At 43.0% G+C, this 15,898-nt stretch overlaps 1 protein-coding gene across 1 annotated transcript in view; it reads right to left on the reverse strand.

Moving 5' to 3' along the window:
* LOC118388065 (collagen alpha-1(XI) chain-like) overlaps positions 1-15,898 on the reverse strand; it is a 173,652-nt gene that overhangs the window by 47,705 nt on the left and 110,049 nt on the right. Inside the window, exons 13-24 of the mRNA XM_052525456.1 lie at positions 13,429-13,521; positions 13,056-13,112; positions 12,751-12,804; positions 12,511-12,564; positions 11,602-11,709; positions 11,462-11,515; positions 9,679-9,723; positions 8,901-8,954; positions 5,935-5,979; positions 2,180-2,233; positions 1,454-1,498; positions 1,299-1,352 (exon numbers count right to left, since the gene is read on the reverse strand). Coding sequence (XP_052381416.1) covers positions 1,299-1,352; positions 1,454-1,498; positions 2,180-2,233; positions 5,935-5,979; positions 8,901-8,954; positions 9,679-9,723; positions 11,462-11,515; positions 11,602-11,709; positions 12,511-12,564; positions 12,751-12,804; positions 13,056-13,112; positions 13,429-13,521 — 717 coding nt within the window. The remainder of the gene's footprint in view (positions 1-1,298; positions 1,353-1,453; positions 1,499-2,179; positions 2,234-5,934; positions 5,980-8,900; positions 8,955-9,678; positions 9,724-11,461; positions 11,516-11,601; positions 11,710-12,510; positions 12,565-12,750; positions 12,805-13,055; positions 13,113-13,428; positions 13,522-15,898) is intronic.

Raw genomic sequence — 15,898 nt, forward strand, 5'->3', positions numbered from 1 at the left:
AATGACAGGCTTTCAGAGAGGAGGGAGAGAGAGGGGTGAAGAGAGCTGCATAACCATCCAATGACAGGCTTTCAGAGAGGAGGGAGAGAGAGGGGTGAAGAGAGCTGCATAACCATCCAATGACAGGCTTTCAGAGAGGAGGGAGAGAGAGGGGTGAAGAGAGCTGCATAACCATCCAATGACAGGCTTTCAGAGAGGAGGGAGAGAGAGGGGTGAAGAGAGCTGCATAACCATCCAATGACAGGCTTTCAGAGAAGAGGGAGAGAGAGGGGTGAAGAGAGCTGCATAACCATCCAATGACAGGCTTTCATAGAAGAGGGAGAGAGAGGGGTGAAGAGACCTGCATAACCATCCAATGACAGGCTTTCAGAGAGGAGGGAGAGAGAGGGGTGAAGAGAGCTGCATAACCATCCAATGACAGGCTTTCAGAGAAGAGGGAGAGAGAGGGGTAAAGAGAGCTGCATAACCATCCAATGACAGGCTTTCAGAGAAGAGGAGAGAGAGGGGTGAAGAGAGCTGCATAACCATCCAATGACAGGCTTTCAGAGAAGAGGGAGAGAGGGGTGAAGAGAGCTGCATAACCATCCAATGACAGGCTTTCAGAGAGGAGGGAGAGAGAGGGGTGAAGAGAGCTGCATAACCATCCAATGACAGGCTTTCAGAGAAGAGGGAGAGAGAGGGGTGAAGAGAGCTGCATAACCATCCAATGACAGGCTTTCAGAGAGGAGGGAGAGAGAGGGGTGAAGAGAGCTGCATAACCATCCAATGACAGGCTTTCAGAGAAGAGGGAGAGAGAGGGGTGAAGAGAGCTGCATAACCATCCAATGACAGGCTTTCAGAGAAGAGGGAGAGAGAGGGGTGAAGAGAGCTGCATAACCATCCAATGACAGGCTTTCAGAGAAGAGGGAGAGAGAGGGGTGAAGAGAGCTGCATAACCATCCAATGACAGGCTTTCAGAGAGGAGGGAGAGAGAGGGGTGAAGAGAGCTGCATAACCATCCAATGACAGGCTTTCAGACAGGAGGGAGAGAGAGAGGGGTGTATGGAGACTAAGAGGCAGATACGAGAAGAAGAGTGAAGAAGGGAGATGAAAGGAGAGAGTGGTAATACCAGTGTGGTAATACCACTCCCATGCATATCAAAGCCATTAGGCTCTCTCTCTCTTCCATTCTCTCTCTCTCTCTCACCCGCCACCTGCCATCTTCCAAGGCCCACCTACCTATAGCACAGGTACTCTCTGGGAGAAGGTGGGGAGTGTGTATGATCGGGAGTGTGTTTCTTTGTTAGTACAACACTTACCGGGGGTCCGTCAGCACCTGGAATTCCTGGCAGTCCTGATTTTCCAGTAGGTCCCTGAGGAGAGAGGGGAAGATAGAGAAGACAACAGACTCACATCAACAACACGGCTCACATCACATCATGTAGGTATGTGTTTGAGTGGCCAGGGCCCGTACCTTCTCTCCTGGGGACCCGATGGCTCCCTGAGGACCTGGAAGTCCCTGTAAAGAGAGAGAGGAAGCACATTGTCAGTATAAATTAATTGGGGGCTGAAACAGGAATGTCCAAGAGTGACAGACAATCCAACCAATGGACAAAGATCAACGTGTCATAGTGGGCATGACCAATGTTCCCTCTACACTGCATGGCCACACACAAGCTCCAGGATAGTCACGCAGAAGAAATGTTATGCCGAGACGCAAGTGCACTATATAGATTTTTTCTGTGATCGAATCAACATTCTATCAGCCCCTTTTCAATGCAACAATCCAAACCAAATGTAACTTTGCAAGATTGAGTCTGTGATTTTTTCATAGGCAGTGCCAGAGTGCAACAGAGTAGAATTCTATTGGCTGGGTAGCCCACGAGCAGTGTTTCAATCACCTGAAAGTGAATGTGCTTTTCAGATCAGTTCAGATCAAAGCACAGAGCCGTGCGTGTGCACATTTGCTGATATTCTTTGCTAGTTAGTGATTTATTAGCCGGGTTATAGATACGTATTGGTCAGCAATGGGGAGTTACTGCTTCCTACAAGAGCACAAAACCTGTATGCTACATTTCAAGCTGCCTTTAAAAAGCCAGTCAGGTAAAACGCAGGCATTGGGCGTGACCATACAATGATTACCCAAATGAAGGCCACAATCTCATAACCTGCCCAAGAAGGATCGTAACATCACACTGACCTGAGCACCAGGGTTCCCTTGCTGTCCATTGGGACCAGGTTCTCCTTGTGGTCCCTATGAAGAGAAAACACCGTGGTTACATTCATCCACACTTACACAAGGACTGATAACATAGTACATAGGACAGAGTGGATTGAAGCAGTTGGAGATAGAAGACTAGAAACACAGTGTACTGAGGGGACTTTAGATTGAGTCAGTATCACTACATTATTACTTTGTAACACGCAGACAGGCGATAACTTAGTGTGTTTTTGTAGCCTTTTCTAGCTGGAGGGAACATAATATACACACAGACACACACACAGACACACACTCACTTTCCTAATGAAAGAAACTGCTGAACCTCAAACTCAAACGCAAATGCCTCGCTTCCCAGTTAATTGACAATCAATTATGTTCCCTGTTCGTAGCGGCTGGGAAAAGACTGTGGATCTTCCATCTCTCTGTCTATTTGGAGCATTGTCAGTGGAGCCACTGTCTGCTCCAGCCAGGCATTCTCTCATTACGGACACACCGCTCCAACAAAATGGAGTCGGAATAACTGAGACGCCATGGAGGACTGGGCTCTCACAGGACTCAATACACTCAGTCTCGTCTTCAGTAGAGGGCAAGAGAGCATTCAGAGTGTGGAAGTGTGTGAGTGTGGAAGTGGGTAAATGAGTCTTGAAACGATAGTAGTGTGAATTTGATGGGAAAATAGACTGGAATGAAGGGAAAGAAATGGTGTGATAGTGTTAGAGTAGGGGACGAAGGGGAAGAAATGGTGTGATAGTGTTAGAGTAGGGGATGAAGGGGTAGAAATGGTGTGATAGTGTTAGAGTAGGGGATGAAGGGGTAGAAATGGTGTGATAGTGTTAGAGTAGGGGACGAAGGGGAAGAAATGGTGTGATAGTGTTAGAGTAGGGGACGAAGGGGAAGAAATGGTGTGATAGTGTTAGAGTAGGGGATGAAGGGGAAGAAATGGTGTGATAGTGTTAGAGTAGGGGATGAAGGGGAAGAAATGGTGTGATAGTGTTAGAGTAGGGGATGAAGGGGTAGAAATGGTGTGATAGTGTTAGAGTAGGGGATGAAGGGGAAGAAATGGTGTGATAGTGTTAGAGTAGGGGACGAAGGGGAAGAAATGGTGTGATAGTGTTAGAGTAGGGGATGAAGGGGAAGAAATGGTGTGATAGTGTTAGAGTAGGGGATGAAGGGGTAGAAATGGTGTGATAGTGTTAGAGTAGGGGATGAAGGGTAGAAATGGTGTGATAGTGTTAGAGTAGGGGATGAAGGGGAAGAAATGGTGTGATAGTGTTAGAGTAGGAGATGAAGGGGAAGAAATGGTGTGATAGTGTTAGAGTAGGAGATGAAGGGGAAGAAATGGTGTGATAGTGTTAGAGTAGGAGATGAAGGGGAAGAAATGGTGTGATAGTGTTAGAGTAGGGGATGAAGGGGAAGAAATGGTGTGATAGTGTTAGAGTAGGAGATGAAGGGGAAGAAATTGTGTGATAGTGTTAGAGTAGGAGATGAAGGGGAAGAAATGGTGTGATAGTGTTAGAGTAGGGGATGAAGGGGAAGAAATGGTGTGATAGTGTTAGAGTAGGGGATGAAGGGGTAGAAATGGTGTGATAGTGTTAGAGTAGGGGATGAAGGGGAAGAAATGGTGTGATAGTGTTAGAGTAGGGGATGAAGGGGTAGAAATGGTGTGATAGTGTTAGAGTAGGGGATGAAGGGGAAGAAATGGTGTGATAGTGTTAGAGTAGGAGATGAAGGGGAAGAAATGGTGTGATAGTGTTAGAGTAGGAGATGAAGGGGAAGAAATGGTGTGATAGTGTTAGAGTAGGAGATGAAGGGGAAGAAATGGTGTGATAGTGTTAGAGTAGGAGATGAAGGGGTAGACATGGTGTGATAGTGTTAGAGTAGGGGATGAAGGGGAAGAAATGGTGTGATAGTGTTAGAGTAGGGGATGAAGGGGTAGAAATGGTGTGATAGTGTTAGAGTAGGGGATGAAGGGGTAGAAATGGTGTGATAGTGTTAGAGTAGGGGACGAAGGGGAAGAAATGGTGTGATAGTGTTAGAGTAGGGGACGAAGGGGAAGAAATGGTGTGATAGTGTTAGAGTAGGAGATGAAGGGGAAGAAATGGTGTGATAGTGTTAGAGTAGAAGATGAAGGGGAAGAAATGGTGTGATAGTGTTAGAGTAGGGTATGAAGGGGTAGACATGGTGTCATAGTGTTAGAGTAGGAGATGAAGGGGAAGAAATGGTGTGATAGTGTTTTAGTAGGGGACGAAGGGGAAGAAATGGTGTGATAGTGTTAGAGTAGGGGACGAAGGGGAAGAAATGGTGTGATAGTGTTAGAGTAGGGGATGATGGGGAAGAAATAGTGTGATAGTGTTAGAGTAGGGGATGAAGGTTAGAAATGGTGTGATAGTGTTAGAGTAGGGGATGATGGGGAAGAAATAGTGTGATAGTGTTAGAGTAGGGGATGAAGGGTAGAAATGGTGTGATTAGTGTTAGAGTAGGGGATGAAGGGGAAGAAATGGTGTGATAGTGTTAGAGTAGGGGACGAAGGGGAAGAAATGGTGTGATAGTGTTAGAGTAGGGGATGAAGGGGAAGAAATGGTGTGATAGTGTTAGAGTAGGGGACGAAGGGGAAGAAATGGTGTGATAGTGTTAGAGTAGGGGATGAAGGGGTAGAAATGGTGTGATAGTGTTTTAGGGGATGAAGGGGAAGAAATGGTGTGATAGTGTTAGAGTAGGGGATGAAGGGGTAGAAATGGTGTGATAGTGTTATAGGGGATGAAGGGGAAGAAATGGTGTGATAGTGTTATAGGGGATGAAGGGGAAGAAATGGTGTGATAGTGTTAGAGTAGGGGATGAAGGGTAGAAATGGTGTGATAGTGTTAGAGTAGGGGACGAAGGGGAAGAAATGGTGTGATAGTGTTAGAGTAGGGGACGAAGGGGAAGAAATGGTGTGATAGTGTTTAGGGGATGAAGGGGATGAAGGGGATGAAGGGGAAGAAATGGTGTGATAGTGTTATAGGAGATGAAGGGGAAGAAATGGTGTGATAGTGTTAGTAGGGGATGAAGGTTAGAAATGAAGTGGGAAGAAATGGTGTGATAGTGTTAGAGTAGGGGATGAAGGGTAGAAATGGTGTGATAGTGTTAGAGTAGGGGATGAAGGGTAGAAATGGTGTGATAGTGTTAGAGTAGGGGATGAAGGGGAGGAAATGGTGTGATAGTGTTAGAGTAGGGGATGAAGGGGAAGAAATGGTATGATAGTGTTAGAGTAGGGGACGAAGGGGAAGAAATGGTGTGATAGTGTTAGAGTAGGGGATGAAGGGGTAGAAATGGTGTGATAGTGTTTTAGGGGATGAAGGGGAAGAAATGGTGTGATAGTGTTAGAGTAGGGGATGAAGGGGTAGAAATGGTGTGATAGTGTTTTAGGGGATGAAGGGGAATAATAATAATAATAATATATGCCATTTAGCAGACGCTTTTATCCAAAGCGACTTACAGTCATGTGTGCATACATTCTACGTATGGGTGGTCCCAGGAATCGAACCCACTACCCTGGCGTTACAAGCGCCATGCTCTACCAACCGAGCTACAGAAGGACCACATAAATGGTGTGATAGTGTTAGAGTAGGGGATGAAGGGGAAGTGTGTGAGGTGTACGTCAGATGCAAATGGAGTGTGTGGAGTATTTACACACTACTACTCCGCTTCGCACCGTGCCTCAGAACAGCCTTTAGCTGGGTGTTATCAGTACTTACAATGTTTCCTTTGGGTCCAGGGTGGCCATCCATTCCAGTTACACCCTGCAACACACAGTCAGATGAGATGAAGCTTCTATTTAATACATGAAACCATACACTCAGGTGAACACAAAGAGAAACAGGATGTGGACATGGGGAGTGCCTCAAGGATATATATACACTGTAGATAGAGGCTGCAGTCATGTTGGTGCACTTTACCATATCAATTACCTTCATCAGGAAACATCATATTGGAAAAAGAGGAGATTTCCCTCAAGACCAAATTTTTTTATTTTTTTATTTTTATTTTACCTTTATTTAATCAGGCAAGTCACTTAAGAACATATTCTTATTTTCAATGACGGCCTGGGAACAGTGGGTTAACTGCCTGTTCAGGGGCAGAACGACCTTATCAGCTCGGGGGTTTGAACTCGCAACCTTCCGGTTACTAGTCCAACGCTCTAAACACTAGGCTACGCTGCCGCCCAAATGATGTAGAGAAGTTAAGGTGGAGGACATACACAGTTTCATATCTACAGCCATAACCTTTCTTATCATCTGAAGTATATTCTGGAGATACTGGATGTGTTATTTACTTATGTACTGTAGATACTGGATGTGTTATTTACCTATGTACTGTAGATACTGGATGTGTTATTTACCTATGTTCTATAGATACTGGATGTGTTATTTACCTATGTACTGTAGATACTGGATGTGTTATTTACCTATGTACTGTAGATACTGGATGTGTTATTTACCTATGTTCTATAGATACTGGATGTGTTATTTACCTATGTACTGTAGATACTGGATGTGTTATTTACCTATGTATTGTAGATACTGGATGTGTTATTTACCTATGTACTGTAGATACTGGATGTGTTATTTACCTATGTTCTATAGATACTGGATGTGTTATTTACCTATGTACTGTAGATACTGGATGTGTTATTTACCTATGTTCTACAGATACTGGATGTGTTATTTACCTATGTACTGTAGATACTGGATGTGTTATTTACCTATGTACTGTAGATACTGGATGTGTTATTTACCTATGTACTGTAGATACTGGATGTGTTATTTACCTATGTTCTATAGATACTGGATGTGTTATTTACCTATGTACTGTAGATACTGGATGTGTTATTTACCTATGTACTGTAGATACTGGATGTGTTATTTACCTATGTACTGTAGATACTGGATGTGTTATTTACCTATGTACTGTAGATACTGGATGTGTTATTTACCTATGTTCTATAGATACTGGATGTGTTATTTACCTATGTACTGTAGATACTGGATGTGTTATTTACCTATGTACTGTAGATACTGGATGTGTTATTTACCTATGTACTGTAGATACTGGATGTGTTATTTACCTATGTACTGTAGATACTGGATGTGTTATTTACCTATGTTCTATAGATACTGGATGTGTTATTTACCTATGTACTGTAGATACTGGATGTGTTATTTACCTATGTTCTATAGATACTGGATGTGTTATTTACCTATGTTCTATAGATACTGGATGTGTTATTTACCTATGTACTGTAGATACTGGATGTGTTATTTACCTATGTTCTATAGATACTGGATGTGTTATTTACCTATGTACTGTAGATACTGGATGTGTTATTTACCTATGTTCTATAGATACTGGATGTGTTATTTACCTATGTACTGTAGATACTGGATGTGTTATTTACCTATGTTCTATAGATACTGGATGTGTTATTTACCTATGTACTGTAGATACTGGATGTGTTATTTACCTATGTTCTATAGATACTGGATGTGTTATTTACCTATGTTCTATAGATACTGGATGTGTTATTTACCTATGTTCTATAGATACTGGATGTGTTATTTACCTATGTACTGTAGATACTGGATGTGTTATTTACCTATGTTCTATAGATACTAGATGTGTTATTTACCTATGTACTGTAGATACTGGATGTGTTATTTACCTATGTACTGTAGATACTGGATGTGTTATTTACCTATGTTCTATAGATACTGGATGTGTTATTTACCTATGTTCTATAGATACTGTATGTGTTATTTACTTATGTACTGTAGATACTGGATGTGTTATTTACCTATGTTCTATATATACTGGATGTGTTATTTACCTATGTACTGTAGATACTGGATGTGTTATTTACCTATGTACTGTAGATACTGGATGTGTTATTTACCTATGTACTGCAGATACTGGATGTGTTATTTACCTATGTTCTATAGATACTGGATGTGTTATTTACCTATGTACTGTAGATACTGGATGTGTTATTTACCTACGTACTGTAGATACTGGATGTGTTATTTACCTATGTACTGTAGATACTGGATGTGTTATTTACCTATGTACTGTAGATACTTAATGTGTTATTTACCTATGTACTGTAGATACTGGATGTGTTATTTACCTATGTACTGTAGATACTGGATGTGTTATTTACCTATGTACTGTAGATACTGGATGTGTTATTTACCTATGTACTGTAGATACTGGATGTGTTATTTACCTATGTACTGTAGATACTGGATGTGTTATTTACCTATGTACTGTAGATACTTAATGTGTTATTTACCTATGTACTGTAGATACTGGATGTGTTATTTACCTATGTACTGTAGATACTGGATGTGTTATTTACCTATGTACTGTAGATACTTAATGTGTTATTTACCTATGTACTGTAGATACTGGATGTGTTATTTACCTATGTACTGTATATACTGGATGTGTTATTTACCTATGTACTGTAGATACTGGATGTGTTATTTACCTATGTACTGTAGATACTGGATGTGTTATTTACCTATGTACTGTAGATACTGGATGTGTTATTTACCTATGTTCTGTAGATACTGGATGTGTGTGTGTGTGTGTGTGTGTGTGTGTGTGTGTGTGTGTGTGTGTGTGTGTGTGTGTGTGTGCGTGTGTGTGTGTGTTCTAAACGTACAAGGGATCCGGGAGGTCCCTGAGGTCCCTTAGGTCCCAGCAACCCACGAGGTCCCTGGAGAGAGAGAAATACATGAAAGTGCCAACATCAATGTCATGATCCATTTCAAAACATAGCAAATAACTATAGAATGTTTGTTAAATGTAAATCTATGATGTTTTTAAATTATGACAATAATGACAACAATGAATGAATAATGGATTTTCATCTAAAGTATATTGATGCTTCTTGAATCTCTCTTTACCATCATAGATTGATTTCACTATTCTTGATGTCTGCTGTCTTCTCTGTCTATCACACAGTGCTATCTCAGTGCCGTGACTCAGTGCCGTGACTCAGTGCCCCTTCCTCTCACATCTAGAGTATCTAAAAAAAACAGTGGTGTACCACCCCCTGGTGGTCTGTCTGAAATTCTGCACCACACAATCTATCACTAATGATGCTCTCTCAGCCTTTTACTTTGTCTAAATCATTTTCTCTCTGCCTGTCTCGTTCCTCTTCTTTTGGGAAATCCTGTCAGAGAGGAAGGGAAGCTTGTCTACCAGCCGTGAGGAGAGTAGACTGTGAACAAGAGGAATCTAAGGGCTTCTCACCCTGAGATTCACATATAGGGTCTAGACTACCTAGTTAATAAACCTGTGTAAAAACAAACTGTGTACATATACCATGAGCTGAACACCATGTATGGATCTGAATCCAGAACGTATATGTCAACACATGCTTTATTAAGTTGTAGTGTCATAATGACAGGGGATAGACATCATAAAAAAACACTTACTGGGTCACCAGGCAGCCCCCGTGGCCCGATCTCTCCATCATCTCCCTGGAAACAGGAAGTGACATGGTCAGAACAGGAAGTGGGAATTTGGAGTATAGGAGAGAGGGAGAGGGAAAGGGGAGGTGTGAAAGGAGGAGAGGACAGGAATGACGTGATTGGGCCAGGTGATGGAGTGACGTGGGGGTGTCAAAATGAGACTCATTTACATGACAGATGACAGACACTTAGATCACACACTGACTAATCACACACACACACCATACTGATGTGCTGACCTACGGACATACACACACACACACACACACACACACACACACACACACACACACACACACACACACACACACACACACACACACACACACACACACACACACACACACACACACACACACACACACATACTGATGTGCTGACCTATGGACATACACACACACACCATACTGATGTGCTGACCTATGGACATACACACACACACACACACACACACACACACCATACTGATGTGCTGACCTACGGACATACACACACACACACCATACTGATGTGCTGACTTATGGACACACACACACACACACACACACACACACACACACACACACACACACACACACACACACACACACACACACACACACACACACACACACACACACACACACACACACACACACACACACACACACACACACACACACACACACACACACACCATACTGATGTGCTGACCTATGGACATACACACACTCACACACACACCATACTGATGTGCTGACCTACGGACATACACATACACACACCATACTGATGTGCTGACCTATGGACATACACACACACACCATACTGATGTGCTGACCTATGGACATACACACACACACACCATACTGATGTGCTGACCTACGGACATACACACACACACACACCATACTGATGTGCTGACCTATGGACATACACACACACACACCATACTGATGTGCTGACCTATGGACATACACACACACACACACCATACTGATGTGCTGACCTATGGACATACACACACTCACACACACACCATACTGATGTGCTGACCTACGGACATACACACACACACCATATTGATGTGCTGACCTATGGACATACACACACACACCATACTGATGTGCTGACCTATGGACATACACACACACACACCATACTGATGTGCTGACCTACGGACATACACACACACACACCATACTGATGTGCTGACCTATGGACATACACACACACACCATACTGATGTGCTGACCTATGGACATACACACACACACCATACTGATGTGCTGACCTATGGACATACACACACACACACCATACTGATGTGCTGACCTACGGACATACACACACACACACACCATACTGATGTGCTGACCTATGGACATACACACACACACCATACTGATGTGCTGACCTATGGACATACACACACACACACCATACTGATGTGCTGACCTATGGACATACACACACACACACACCATACTGATGTGCTGACCTATGGACATACACACACACACCATACTGATGTGCTGACCTATGGACATACACACACACACACCATACTGATGTGCTGACCTATGGACATACACACACACACCATACTGATGTGCTGACCTATGGACATACACACACACACACACACACCATACTGATGTGCTGACCTACGGACACACAGAGTGGGGAGATGAAGAAACAGAGAGCGAAACTGGGTAGGTATGATAAGAGATAGAGGGAGGCAGGGAGGGCGACTGGTAGTACTTACTCTCTCTCCATCCTCTCCTGTGGGTCCGGGAGGTCCATGGGGTCCAGATTCACCCTAAAGGAGCAGACAGAAGATCAGTGGGACGTACACACACTGTCATACTACAACGGAGCTGAAATGACAACAACAAAGTGACTTACTCTGTGTCCCTTCTCACCAGGAAGTCCAGCCAAACCATCAAACCCTCTGTCTCCCTTGGTTCCGGTCTGACCAGGCATGCCTCTGGCTCCATCCGAACCAGCACGTCCCTGGAAAAACAGATGATTACAACACCCATCAACACTTACACCCGCTTCACCCTCCTTTCTGAAGGGCACAATTCTTCATGGTTTTTATTTAACCTTTATGTAACCAGGCAAGACCCTTGAGGTTAGAAACCTCATTTGCAAGGGGGGCCTGGCAAGAGGTCAACAGGAAGTAGTCTGCGTGAACATACAACACGAGCACAATACAATACGTAAGGGATAATTAACAAGAGGCTATGCGTTCTATGGAAAATAATGAACGACATGGAACTAACCTTCCACAGAGTTGCATTACTTTCAGGAGAACATAGAGCCCCGAATTGATTATCCCTTTTATACCATGGCTATAATTGAACACATTTGCCTCTATAAATGTGTTTATTTCTCAGTAGAAATGTGTTCAACATCCAACGAAGTAGCTAGCAAGTTTAATAGATAGCTACAGTAGATGCCTCTTTAACCGAACAAACTCAATTGCCAGTTTAGCTAACCAAACCAACAGTCCTAGATTGCTATTATGAAAAATCTAATTCAACAATGCCAATAATGTTTTCAATTTGGCTTCTGCGTTCAAAAGCCGGTCAAACATAGAACATGTATGAATGAACTATAGCCATTGAATTCTACCGTGCTGATATACCATACGTTAAAGGGAAATAATGCACGCTCTGGAATGCTCTTCAAGCCAATCAGAAACTAGTATTCAACAATGCCATGTTTTAAAATGCATCAAAACTACATCAAAACTATCCTAATCTGCACGCCAAACTCAAATATCCATCCAAGACTCAGATTCACACTTACCCTTCTGCCGGGCTTCCCAGAGGGTCCATGAGAACCCAATGGTCCACGAGGTCCCTGTAACAAAGAAGAAGGTTATGGAGAATCCAACAAGAAAACCCTACCACAGAACCCCAACAAAATATCCCTAACAAAAAAAAAAAAAATAAGTTGTGTTTATAGAAAGGCCTTAAACTTGGGCTGGAGATTACAGAGGGACAGTTCCAGTGGTTCTAGTGGTCTAGAAACGTCCATCCGTCTTACCTGAGGACCGGACTCTCCAGACTCTCCCTTCAGTCCAGAAACACCTGGAGAACCCTGGGAGGAGGACAAACGCAATAAGGTCACAGTAGGCTCAGATCAGCGGATGAATATGATCAGGCCACAGTCCAAACACTATTAATGTTGTAGCATCTGCATTAGAATTTAATAGGATCTTATCAACTATTAACACTATAATAAGTTATTCTCCTCAGGCTGTGTATGTGACAGAGGTGTGTGTGTGTACATACTGTGTATGTGTGTGTGTATGTGTGTGTGAGGAGACTGAGGAAAACTTTGGTACGTACCAGAGGACCAGATCTACCTGTCAAACCCATAGGGCCAGTAGGACCACGCATCGCCAGCTGGAGAGAGAAAACAGTTAGAGAAGTACAAAATGGTGTGAGTGTCTCAAATCAAATCAAAGTTTATTTGTCACCTGCACCGAATACAACAGGCGAATACAACAACCTTACAGTGAAATGCTTACTTACAGGCTCTGTGTGCATATGTGTGTGTGTATGCACTTTGTGTTTGTGTGTGTGTGTGTGTGTGTGTGTGTGTGTGTGTGTGTGTGTGTGTGTGTGTGTGTGTGTGTGTGTGTGTGTGTGTGTGTGTGTGTGTGTGTGTGTGTGTGTGTGTGTGTGTGTGTGTGTATGCACTTGTGTGTTTAAGCCTTACCCTAGCTTGTTGCATGATGGCTTGCATCTGGGCCTCCTGAGCAGACACCTGAGGTCCCTTCTGTCCAGAGTCTCCTCCAGAACTGAAGCGGAACTGAGGAGGAGACCAGAACTCAGAACTCAGAACCAGACCCAACAGGTAAGGCCAGTCCAGTAGATACAGGTACATGGGCAAAGATATAGAGACAGACACAGAGACAGACAAAGAGACGGATGAAAAGACAGAGACAGACAAAGAGACAGACAAATAGACAGAGACAGACAAAGAGACAGAGACAGACAAAAAGACAGACAAATAGACAGAGACAGAAACAGACAAATAGACAGAGACAGACAAAGAGACAGACACAGAGACAGAGACAGACAAAGAGACAGACACAGACACAGAGACAGACAAAGAGACAGAGGCAGACAAAGAGACAGACACAGAGACAGAGACAGACAAAGAGACAGACACAGAGACAGAGACAGACAAAGAGACAGACACAGAGATAGACAGACAAAGAGACAGACACAGAGACAGACAAATAGACAGAGGCAGACAAAGAGACAGACAAATAGACAGAGACAGAGACAGAGACAGAAATAGACAAATAGACAGAGACAGACAAAGAGACAGACAAATAGACAGAGACAGACAAAGAGACAGACAAATAGACAGACAGACAAAGAGAAAGACAAATAGACAGAGACAGACAAAGAGACAGACAAATAGACAGAGACAGACAAAGAGAAAGACAAATAGACAGAGACAGACAAAGAGACAGACAAATAGACAGAGACAGACAAAGAGAAAGACAAATAGACAGAGACAGACAAAGAGACAGACAAATAGACAGAGACAGACAAATAGACAGAGACAGAGACAGAAACAGACAAATAGACAGAGACAGACAAAGAGACAGAGACAGAGACAGAAACAGACAAATAGACAGAGACAGACAAATAGACAGAGACAGAGACAGAAACAGACAAATAGACAGAGACAGACAAATAGACAGAGACAGAGACAGAAACAGACAAATAGACAGAGACAGACAAAGAGACAGAGACAGAGACAGAAACAGACAAATAGACAGAGACAGACAAAGAGACAGAGACAGAAACAGACAAATAGACAGAGACAGACAAAGAGACAGAGACAGACAAAGACACAGAGACAGAAACAGACAAATAGACAGAGGCAGACAAAGAGACAGAGACAGCGGCAGTCAAAGCAAGAAGAGAGACAGTGGGTTGAGAAAATGCCAAGTCATCTTACAGGCTAGGTTACCCATTCTTCAAACAGAATGTCTAAATAAATTAAATATGATTGTACTGAAACAAGTTATAAAAAAAGAACTAATTCAAATTCAGGCTTGGCTTGCATTAAAACAACTAAGTTCATACATCAACTGCTTGGTTATGGTTCTTTTCCCATCAGAAGTTCACATGCCTATACTGGCATCTAGTGGTGAAATATGGGTAATGCAGTTGGGTGATCCTATAAAGATGTGTTTCTGTTTCTGTTGGTATGAATAAAAACAGACCAGTGAGGAGGGTTTGTCACCACAACCTTGTTACTATGGAGGGAAAAAATAACATCGAACACAGATTTGCATGAAGCTGGCAAACCTTACTTTTTTAAATACAGCAACATCTCACTAGCTAGGGATCTCTTTCATAATATTTTACTCTATATTTTTCAATATTTTTGTATATATTTTTCCCAGTGAACCTCAAAAGCACAATGTCCCTCGAGAGAGACTCATCATTCCTCTCACAGAAACCAGACTATAACACAGAGATCCAACCATGCCTAGAGGAAGAGAGAGAGAGAGAGAGAGAGAGAGAGAGAGAGAGAGAGAGAGAGAGCGAGAGAGAGAGAGAGGGGAATTTGAACTGTGACTAAGCAGAAACCTAGGGCACACAAATGGCATCTAACTACCAAGCACACTATTGATCTCTACACAATCAAACAATAATTGACCAATTAAATGATAACATTTAACATCATAACATGGCTATTGTTCACAACTATACCTAAGTTAGTTGTGTGTGTGGGGGGGGGGTCAGGACAATTAATGAAGAGGCAACTCATATTAACTTTGATCAATTTTATTCACATTTTTACTTAGCAAAAAGTGATTCTTTTTCATGTCGGATCCGGCCAAATGGGTCCCGGAACGAAACAGTCCAAAACGGAGAGGTGCCAGATCCTGTCAAATCAAGCACTGGGCCCATGCTTTACTGGTACACCTTGACCTGACGTCTTGGCCTGACACATACAGCTTTTCCAGAAGGCTCTCTGCTCTGCTCTGCAGACTCCTGAGACTCCAGCAGGACATTTAGTCAAGTCATCACACTCAGCAGTAGGAGTACAGGCAGCAGCAGAACAAACAGAATGGCTAGCTACTAACTTTAGCCTTTAGTTTTAGCAGCTGTGATCACAGGAAGGAGCACTTAGACCTGCTCTACTTCCTGTCTGAGGC

This window comes from Oncorhynchus keta, chromosome 9, assembly GCF_023373465.1.
Source record: "Oncorhynchus keta strain PuntledgeMale-10-30-2019 chromosome 9, Oket_V2, whole genome shotgun sequence".
Taxonomy (NCBI): Eukaryota; Metazoa; Chordata; class Actinopteri; order Salmoniformes; family Salmonidae; genus Oncorhynchus; species Oncorhynchus keta.